The sequence below is a fragment of the Phodopus roborovskii genome, unplaced genomic scaffold (assembly GCF_943737965.1).
Source record: "Phodopus roborovskii unplaced genomic scaffold, PHOROB, whole genome shotgun sequence".
NCBI classification, from domain to species: Eukaryota; Metazoa; Chordata; class Mammalia; order Rodentia; family Cricetidae; genus Phodopus; species Phodopus roborovskii.
Window position 1 is genome coordinate 7,483,557 of NW_026126482.1, and position 11,157 is coordinate 7,494,713.

General features: G+C 41.7%; 1 protein-coding gene across 1 annotated transcript; it reads right to left on the reverse strand.

Annotated features, from left to right (window-relative positions):
* Window positions 1-5,061: 5,061 nt before the first annotated feature.
* Window positions 5,062-9,378, reverse strand: CUNH5orf24 (chromosome unknown C5orf24 homolog). Its single transcript, XM_051194207.1, has one exon. It carries the CDS (start codon window positions 9,343-9,345, stop codon window positions 8,779-8,781), a length of 567 nt encoding a protein of 188 aa, XP_051050164.1. The 5' UTR covers window positions 9,346-9,378; the 3' UTR covers window positions 5,062-8,778.
* Window positions 9,379-11,157: the final 1,779 nt, after the last annotated feature.

Genomic DNA, 11,157 nt, shown 5'->3' on the forward strand with positions numbered 1-11,157 from the left:
CTCTGGAAGTGAAGTCATAGATAGGCAGGTGTGAGCTACTCAGTGTGGGTGTCAGGAACTGAACCTATGAGGGCTGCTACAGCATAGTACAGACTCAAGTGCGGAACAATCTCTCCAGCCCCATGGCTTTCCTAAGGTAAGTTCTCTGTGTGGCCAATGGGCTTTGAACCATTGATCCTCTTTGCCTTGGCTTCCCATGTGTTATGGTTATGGGTGTGAGCAACACAACCAGCAGAAACAGACACTGCCAAGAAGTAGTTACTGTCAGGCTGGGTTTCTCATTCAAATGGCAGAGCACTTAGCCAGCATGGTCATAGCAAAACCAAACAACAAGCATGTGATGTTACTACCTTTCGTTTTATAGATAGCCAGGTCACTTCATTTTGCAATGGAAGACCCTTAAAGACAATGTGAATTCATTTAATAAATGTTGTGGAGTGCATTCAGTAAATTTTTCCAATTTTAACACTTTTTGTTTGATAAAACGAACTGAATGTACTCATTTTGGTTTCTAGTTTACTTATGTGCATCGATGCGTGCCTTCATGAATTTATGTGTACTAGATGTATGTATTTAACGGTGGAGGGCAGAGAGCACCGGATCCCCTGGAACTGGAGTTACGGGCAGCTGTGAATCCCTTGACGTTGCCCCCGCAGTTACAACAAAGACTAAAATGAACTCCTTCAGTAATTTATTACTATATGACACTACACAGTGAGCTCCAGACTGACAAGCTAAAGCTACTTAACGAGACATACTCCCACACAAAGATGCTACTCCCATTTGACATAGAGAAAACCAAACTTCAGGTTTAGGTCACACAGGATTTCAACAAAGCTAAGACTAGAATTCTAACCTGAACTCAAACACTCTGGTACCATGCTGTTATCGCCAACCCTCATCAAGTGCTATGCCACATTTTGAACCTGGACTGTCCCCCAAGATCTTGGTCCCCTGTTGGGCACTGCTGAGATGGAAGAATGCAGAGAGGTCTCCTTCAAGGTCTTTAGTTAGTGAAGATGTGCCCTTAGTGGATACTACAGGGCCCCGTCTCTTCCCTCTATCCCTTCCTGGCCACATGTGAGCAACTTGGCTCCACCAAATCATCCCTGCTAGAGACGCCGCCTCAGCACTGGCCAAAAGCAGTGGAGCCAACAATCATGGACTGAAGCCTCCAAATCTGTCAGCCAAAGGGATCTCTCCACTTTATAAACTTGTCATCTGGCGTGGCTGTCACAGTGACGGAAAGTAACCATGTATTAAGAATTGGAAATAATCACTTTTATAATCAGCACATTTAAATAAGCTAATTTCAGACTTGGACACAGTGGTACAGACCTATCAAGCCATCCTTAAAAGGATCACTTAAACTGAGTGGTGGCGGCACACACCTTTAATCCCAGCACTCAGGAGGCACAGGCAGGTGGATCTCTGAGTTCGAGACCAGCCTGGTCTACAGAGTGAGTCCTAGGACAGCCAGGGCTGTCACACTGAGAAAACTGTCTCAAAACAAACAAACAAACAAACAAAAAGTATCACTTAAGCCTAGGAATGACACCGGTGAAATAAGAATCTCTCACAAAATAAATTGGCTTAATTTATACACTAATGAGCAGCCTACAGGGAGTGGTTTAAGATTACAGAGAAGATAATCTCTAAGAAGATTAAGTCTAGGGAAGGGTAACTGTGAGAAGGGAAGTGAGCACCTCCTCCCATTATCAGAAGTGAGGGCAGGAGAAATGTTTTCTCTGCAGAGAAGGTGGCCATGCCGGTACTGGTCCTCACGCCTGTAAATGCCAGCCCAGAGGCAGGGTAAGTTCCAGTTCAAGGTGGTGCCACAGTGAGCTTGTCTCAACAAATGAAAACTAAAACTTCTTAAAGTGTGTACCGGTTACTCTTTATAGCATACCAAAACACAAGGAAGCTATCAAAACTCAAAATGACCAAGGAATGGCAGACATCGGGTAAAATACTCATCATACAAAAATGATTACCCGAGCTTAATCTTCAAAATCCATATAAAGACAGTAGAGAAGTAATTCCACAAAGATGTTCTCTGACTGCCATACTTACGCCCTGGAATGAATCAAACACATACAATGATTAACATTTTTAAATGGCTAAGGAGCCTAAATGGCTCGCTCCTATAGTGCAAAACCAAAGCATTTTGAACCTAATAATGAACAATCTTAATAGAATGACATCTAGTGCCCATTGTGGAATATAAAGATGTGTTGCATTTATTTATGCTGTGGAATATTTAATGATACAAAGATGTGTTGCATTCTTTTACATTGCATTTCACTTTGTAAAGCTGTGTGAGTGTGCCTGCACAGCTGGTCTAATAAAGAGCTGAACAGCCAATAGCTAGATAGGAAAGGGAGAGGCGAGGCTGCAGGGGTCAGCCACCCAGCCAGTCATGGAGTAAGAAGGAAAGAAAGATGTATAGAATAGAAAAAGGAAAAAAGCCCAGAGACAAAATGTAGTTAAAACATTTAAATGGGATAATCTAGCTTATAAAAGCTGGCTAGAAACAAGCCAACCTAAAGCTAGGCATTTATAAATAAATCTCTGTGTATTTATTTGGAAGCTGGGTGGTGGGCCCCCAAAGAGTAAAAATCAGCAAACCAACTATAAGTGCTTGTATTAGGATGTTTAGCTCATGGGGCTGGTGTGATGGCTCTGTAAAGGCTTTTTTGTCCTGCCCAGCCCCACAGCCACTTTCAAATCATCACTCTGAGGCTCAATCACTTGCAGCTTCGAGGTGTTACCTGCTCTCTTGTCCCACCCACACCCTGGCGGGCATCTCCCAGACTCCGCCCTTCTTCTCCTGTATCTCAGCTTGGATTTCCTGTCTGGCTCTATCCTGTCTTGCTGTAGGTCAAAGCAGCTTCTTTATCAACCAATGGTAATAAAAATATGTTCACAGCATACAGAAGGGTTATCCCACAGCATGGCTCAGTGGGTGAAGTTGCTTAACAAGCTTGACAACCTGTCTTCAATTACAGGGCTCACATAGTGAAGAGAACCAACTACTGTGTGTTGTCCTCTGACCTCCAAGTATGCAGTATGATGGCTGGCTACACAGACTAAGCAAGGAAATGTGATTTCACTAGACCCAAGATAAAAAAAGATAAAAAAGCCACACCTCAAGCTTTCCTCTTTCTGCTTCCTTCTGCCTGAAGCAACGCCCAAAGTGGGTGTGGCCATCGTTACAGGTCCACAGGCAAGACTGCTACATGTTAATTTTTAAATTAAAAATTGTGAGTTCACAGATATTAAAAACATTTTCAAATACATTCTATTTCCATAACCTTTGGAAGATACTGGAAAACTCATTCTGAAAACCAATAGGATGGAGCTGAGGGATGACTCAGCAGTTAAAAGCACTTGATGCTTTTCCAGAGGACTTGGGTTCAGTTCCCAAAACCCACATGGCAACTCACAACTTCCTGTTAACTCCAGCTCCAGGGGGCTGGGTCCACTCTCCTGGCCTCCTCAGGCACCACACAGGCAATCGTGTGTATACACAAGTGAAACATTCACTAACTTATTGTGGAATAAAGATGTGGTACATTCTTTTGTGTTATATTTAACTCTGTAAAGCTGTGTTACTGTCTAAAACATCTGATTGGTCTAATGAAGAGCTGAATGGCCAATAGCCAGGCAGAAAAGGAGAAAAGAGAAAAGATAGGGCATCAGTGACCAGCCACCCAGCCAACAATGGAGTAAGAGGAAGATATAGAGAAGGTAAAAGCCCCAGAGGCAAAAGGTAGACAGAATAATTTAAGTTAAAAAAAAAAAATTTTTTTTTTTTTTTTTGACTAAAAGCCAAAGGCCAGGCATTCATAATCTCCATGTATTTATTTGGGAGGTAGGTGGCAGGCCCCCAAAGAGCATTGCTAGCATAGATTAAAAAGAAAATTCAGCTACACATATAATTAAAACTAAGTAAATCTTTTTTAAAAAAATAAATAAAACTAGAACTAGCTGAAAAGACCCTATTGCACGAGACCACGAGTTCTGGTGGCAGTACACCGGGGAATCAGGCTGGCACTGACCTGCACGTTGGTCCCCTGTAGACTGGCTCTCAGTGTTGAAGGAGCCACGAACCCTGCTTAGAGAGAGCTGTCTATCAACAGGCTCCCTCAGCTGTGGGCCTGTGCCCTATACTAGTAACGAACCAGGAAAGGTGGCCCCAAGGCTGCAACGGTGCCAAGTCTGTTGTGAGGGTGACCAGCTGCTTTCCGGTTAGATCTGCGACCTGCCCCACTGGAGGGAATTCACACCCCGTACTATAAACATGTTCAGAAGCGTGTGGCAGGGGAGGTCATAGCACCTAGTGGCAAAGCTATTGCTGTTTTGCTAAATGGACACGTACCTATCAAATTTCCTTTTAAAAAAATTATGTTTACACCCTCCATGTGTGCACCCTGGGTCCCTAGCTGATGGCAGATTCATAGGTTATGGGACTTTTAGGAGGCAGGTTGTGAGGTGGTATAGCCTGGTCCCACTTCCTGCTCACTCTCCTTCCCAACTGCCAGGCTGGCCTCACATTCCTGCTGCTATGCTGTTCCTACCATGATCTCTACTCTGAACTTTAAGTCAAAACAAACCCTTTCTTCCCTGGCTTGATTGTCAGGACATTTTATCACAGCAACGGAATGGTCAGATGCTCAGCCACAAATCCAACTGTCCTGGCTAGTTTTCATGTCCACTCACTGCAATTCAGAAACCCAATGAATTACAAATACATATTAAGTATTTCAGTAAAGAGAGGCAGTATTTAGAATGCAAAATCCCAAGAAAAATATACTAGCAGGAAATCATAAGGTTTTAGCATGCACAGCTTCGCTACTGTGCTAACAAAACAGAGGAAGGGAAGGCTCAGGGAGTGAGGGACCAGAGCCTGCCCAGCACCCAGAGTGCAGAGAGACAACCAACTCCCTCCCAAAGGTTGTCTTCTGACATCCACACGCACGCTGTGGCATGCATGCCATCTCCCACCACCACACACAAAATAAATACTAAATAAATAGGAAAAGCACAGCAGTAAATGGCTGGTTTTAAAGTGATGCCTTTATTAATAAATATACATCCATATGATGAAGTGGACACATCATGAACACTACTCCATTCCCATACACATAATTGCACATGAGTAGCTCAAGTCCATGGACATTAATTAAAACATACACAGTATCTATCCAGACTTTACAGCAGAGGACAACGTGCTTATTATCAGTTAAGTGGGAATTATTTGCTTCATAATTGTCTGTGGAAAAAGCAAATTGTAATCAAAGAATCAGAATGGCCTGATTAAATCACACAACTGGCTTGCTGCAGCACTAATTCTCAAAAACTTAAATACACTGAATGTGAGAGCACAGATTTGTCTACTTGGGGGAAAAGTGAGAAAAGCAAAGGAAAAATTCAGATACACCTTAGAGTTTGAGGGAAGCCAATGATGTTATAACAGAACAAAAGAGCATAAAACTCTTTATGCTCAAGACTGTTGTGAGCTATGATCTTACTGTACTGGACCACAAAAGCACATACCCAAGGGACTGATGGAGAGGTTATCAACATCCCCTGAACTGTTCTTTCAAAGCTTCTTAAAGTATAAAGAAGTTCATTGTCTAAACTCACACCGTGGTCATTCTTACACTGGATGAAGTACCCTTAACCTCAAATTAAATGAATCCAGATTTCACCTCATAGAAACTCAGTACTCTTATTTCATGAAAACACATATGTATGTAAGTTCACACAAACAGCAGTTTGCAATGAATAAATACCATATTGACAGATGTTTCTTTTTAAAAAGTAAATTAAAAATACAAAGAATTATTAGTCTTAAACACTGATTTTAAAAAATGTTCCCAAATATTAAAAATTAAACCAAGTACTATTTAATTTTTCAATATATTGTGCCAATATATTTTTTTTAATAACCAGTGCAAAACTCCAAAGATAGTATCAAAATCACCCCATACTAAAGATTAGTTAGGCAAAGTGATACCTGTGGAAAACAAAATTTCATCTGTATTGATTCCTTATTTGTTATAACAATAATAAATACGGCATGTTAAAATATTCTTTTAAGAAAAAAGTAAAACAACTTACTGGAATAGTAGATCATTTTCTGACAAACAGTTTTAATATAGAATAGTGAAACCTGTTTTATGAAGAATAGAATCACGCAGTATAAAATTAGCAATTTACCTTTTACGGAACAATTATACAGTGGGGGGAAGGGCAGTTTCCCCCCAACTGTTTAACATGCTATTTCAGTGTCTGCCACGTTACAACAGATGCAGAATGCAGTCTTTTAGCTCATGTAGAAGTAAAAACAGTTTATGTGAAGACCTCACTCTGCCATCACTTCTGTCTCTCTAGCGTGGTACTGGTAAACTGTCCACAAGGAGAGAATTAAGTAGAATCAGATGCTCACCAGTGCACACACTTAATATTCCAGGCATTAATTTCCAGGTAACTGCTCACTGCGACAGTGACGGTATCTATCCACAACTGTAGACACTCATCCCCTCTCCCGGGATAAGAGCTCCCGATAGTAACACTGTTATGAACACCTCTCAAACTGATGTCCCATTCATGAACACGTATACAAAACTCACTGTACAATTCACCCACTCTGTCTTCTGACACAGAGCACAGCACCACTGAGTAGATGTGCCGGGAGCTGGGGGAAGGGAAGGAAGAACCAGAAGGGCACAAAACCAGGAATGAAATCAAACTGAAAGGATAAGTAGACTTACTCTGAAATGCAACATGCACCCAAATCCTTGACCATGGCACTCACTATTCTACAGGAGAGTATATCAACTGTCTCCAGGAATTGCCGTGCAAAGATTTCAAAGCAGCAACTGCTGAACATCTTCAGAAACGGCTAAGTGACAGGTACTCAAGTGAGTAGATGAACAAATGAATGAAGATGCAAGCATTTGTGTGTGTCAGAAGCTATACTGTTCTGAGTAATTATTAAAAGCTTTATATTCTAAGCTTCTGCAAGAAGAAATTCTTGAAGCAATTTAGCTGCCCGAATGATACAGCTGGTTGTGTAGTCACCCAGCATTATTCGCTGTTCCCTACAGTTTGCACAAAGCTAGTACTGTTGAGGTCACTGTCCCCGCAGGCAGTGCAACACCTCTTTTATCAGAGCAGAAGCCCAGCTCTTGTGTCAGCCATCCCTGGGGCACCTGAGGTTTGCTGCTTGTCTCCTAATAAAGGTCTAAGACATGGCATTTACGTGCAGCCCGTTTACATGTACCGAGAGCAAGCCTAACCAATAGGTATGTGTCCTTTTTAAATTTGATTATATCTAAAGTTCTGGGTCCTGTAAATCTATATTTTAATATTAAAGGTATTTTGAAATGCAAGTAAAAAACATAGATTTTTAAGTTCAGTGAAAGCTTTTCATCTCCTTTTGCTCTGTTTTGTTAAGAGAGGGTTTCTACCTAGTGCTGGCTGTCTTAGAAATCATTATGTATACCTCTCAAACTCATATCCACCTGCCTCTGCTTCCCAAGTGCTGGGATTAAAGGTGTACCCCACCACTGCCCACTGAAGCTTTTCAATTCTAAAGTTCATAGTATTTTATTTAGAACAAACTCAGAATAAATAAAATGTGTATTAACAAGAAATATTTCAGAAAGATATTCCTCTGTAACGATACCCATGTGCCCATATTTTTTCTCTTTTCTATATTGCTCTTAAAGCAAGCCTCACTAGGGAGAAGAGATTTCTTTTGGGAGCCACAGCCATTTTTAAGCTAACCAGCACTCATTTTACAGGTTCACAAATACTGAGTTCCTTCGTGTCTTGGTATCTAGGTCTTGACAGCCAGGAAACTACTTTCTGCTTAGACCAGTTTTGCAGTCTACCACTCAAATTGTGTCCTTTGGTAGATATAAACCTGAAAATGTAGTGAAGTACTAATGCAATATAATAACAAGTACTCAGAAAACTAAAAACATTCTAAATAAATGAGCAATAATAATAAATGTTTTAAATATAATACTTTGAAACTCACCAAGTATTTGAAAGACAAAGCAGAATGATTATAGTTACATGCAGACCTAAAGGTTTCTTTTTTGCATATTAAATATAATGTGCAGGTTTATGAAATATTTAAGGGTTTTGCTGAAGTATGAATTATTTGTAGTGTTGGGTGTATATGCTCTTAAGCAACTGGAAAACATAACCTGTAACTATAACCTTTGCAAGACGAGTATTAAACAATCTTTAGGAATGATGATCAACTAATGTAATGTGACTCAATAAATAAGTTGTGTTTTACATTCCAAAGCATCCAAACAGCTGTGTCTTATTTCATGAAGTTCTAACTCATACAGCCGCACCCTTTGGTCTGTTCACTAGTTGCTGTTTTGCCCGTTAGTTAGAATGCCACAGGTCAGGCAAACCTTACTGCACTGGTTTACTCTCAACTGAAAGTCAACTGTGGCAGCTGGTTAGCCTGTGAAGGAAGGAGGCATCCACTAAGAATAGCCCAAAGGGAAAGCAAAAGTGGCTTCTCTGAGTGTTGTCTGAACCTTCAACAATGTAGATCCAATGCGCTACTCCTGCCCTACGTGCATCTGTCAACACGTGGCAGCGTTTGAGCAAAGAAGGAAGAAAGAAGTGGGGAGTAAGGGAGATCAACAGAAAACAACACGGGGAGTCCAGTGGCAAAGTCAAATGAAACCAAACAGCTTTGGACGCCTCAGTCTGCTCCTAACGCGCGCTCTCCTGCCTCGCTCATTCATTGGGCGGCTTGACTTCACCGCTGGTTTCCTGAACCCCGTGAACCGCTCTGCTATGCATCATAGGGTAAGGAAAGGCAGCAGTACCACAGCCGTAACCAAGATCTGCAAGCCTGGACAGAGCTTTAATGCTACCTGGAGGTCTCCCTGGGCTGACCTTGTACCCTGCAGCTTTGGTTGTACCCAAAGGCCTGCCTGGACTCGTCTTAAATCCAGCTGCTTTGGTAGTTCCCAGAGGTCTGCCTGTGCTGGTCCGGTATCCCGCTGACTTGGTGGTTCCTGAAGGCCGGCCACGCTTACCAGATCGATTGAGGTTTTTCTTTTTCTTTAGTTCATCTTTTATCTCTATGTTTCTGCCACTGGTAGGCTGCAAGTGCGTTTCATTTAATGGGTCTTGCCTCTGACAAACCATTGGTTTGTGGCTGACTGTGTGGCTGTATTTGCTTTGCTGGGAGGAATATATATCAAACTGGTCAGCAGCTCTCATGGCATCTTCATTGAGGCAGGAAGGCTTGCCAGGCCCACAGAATGCTGGATTACTGCCCGCAACAGGATGCATCATTTTCTATCAAAAATAAAGACAAATATGTATAAATACCTAGCATCCGGTGGGAAAACCACGTTTTAACAACTATATAGGGCAATAGGGTAGACTCCAAACATCTCTCTCTCTCTCTCTCTCTCTCTCTCTCTCTCTCTCTCTCACACACACACACACACACACACACACACACACACACACACACACACACACACACGGTGTTCCATGACAGTCTTACCACCCTCACCCAATTGAATCAATCCTTTCCTGGGGACAGAGACCCAGAAAACTCATTAAGTACATGAAATATAAAAGGCTCAGAAAGTTAGGAGATTCACTCTCCCTTCCCCTGCAAGCTTATAAAAGCAGGAAGGAGCTGAGAGAGAAAGACTCTCCAGTGGACGGGGAGTTAGCTCTAGGGATGTGACCTTTATGAGATGTGACCTTGCTGGGAAGTATGCCTCACTCGCTCACCACGCTAGCCCTGCTTGGAACTCCTTATTGGTGCCAGTTCCAGGGGACTGACACCCTTTTCAGACCTCCTTGGACACCAGGCATGTGCATGGTAAACATACATACATGCAGGCAAAATAGTCACACACATATTTTGTTTGTTTTATTTTTCTAGCTAGGGTTTGTCTGTGTAGCTCTGGTTGCCCTGGAACTCACAGAGATCCACCTGTGTCTGCCTCTGCTCCCAAGTGATGTGACTAAAGGAATGCACCATCACCCAGACACATAAAATGCCTTAAAAATCAAATTTTTAAAAAAGCTAACTTGAAACACTAACTTAATAACTATAATACTCTGATTAAAGCTGAACTAGAAAAATTAGTATTTTGTAGGCATTTTTCCCTTTTAAGTTATTAAAACCCTAGAAAGATAATAGTAAAAGCCAGAACAAGCCTCAAAGAGATGGCTCAGCAGGGAAAGGCACTTGCCACCAAGTCTAACATACTAAGTTCAATGCTGATGACCCAAAAGGTAGGAGAGTTAACTTCCACAAGCTGTCCTGACACCCACATACACACTGGCGTGCACACACACACACAAATAAATGTTAAAAAAAAAAAAAAAAAAAAAACCCAGAACCCTTATTAAAATGCTTTCCCATGCCTAACCTTAGAATGCCTTCGTTGGGTCTTGGCACATTCTCAAATGTATAATCTTAACCTCATCAGTTCCCACAAGATGGATACTCAGTCATTCTGTTAATTTATTATTGATGCAGAACCTTGAGTGTGTGTTACACTTTTCAAAAGCCAGACAGTGTCAAGCAAGAACACAATGTCTTGGTCCAGCACACAGAATCCCTTCCAATGACCTCTATCCAAACAAAAGGCAATATCAACACAAAGGATAAACAAATGTTTCTCTTAACTAAAACAGATGAGCACATACACAAACAGTGGGGACTGACTTACAAAAACATAGGCAAAAATCAAATACCGTCTACTCCAAACACAAACACTGACAATCAAACTGATCCTATACAGGGTATGCCGTCTTCTTGGTTCACAGGAGCCCTGAACAAGTCAAAAGTCAGTTTTGTTCTAGGCCCTTACTACAATTTTCACCTTGAGCACTACCGAGTTTTCAGACTGCAGCACTGTAACACAAGAAAGGCAAAGCCATGCCCTCGAATTCAGATTAAGGTCCCTTCTGAAATGTCGTCCTTCATATATAAAACTGCAACTCCCCAGAGAGCACAAATAAGGAACTTACTAAGTTCATAAAAGCACAAGGAACTAGGACTCGTGCCATCAAAGAAGGATTTGCTGTGACTCAATCAAGAGAGCGGATGCCCAGGCAGTTTAAGGTCTCAATTATGAA

Coding starts and splice junctions, on each gene's coding strand:
- CUNH5orf24 (XM_051194207.1), bottom strand. CDS start 9,345: ATGATGCATCCTGTTGCGGGCAGTAATCCAGCATTCTGTGGGCCTGGC.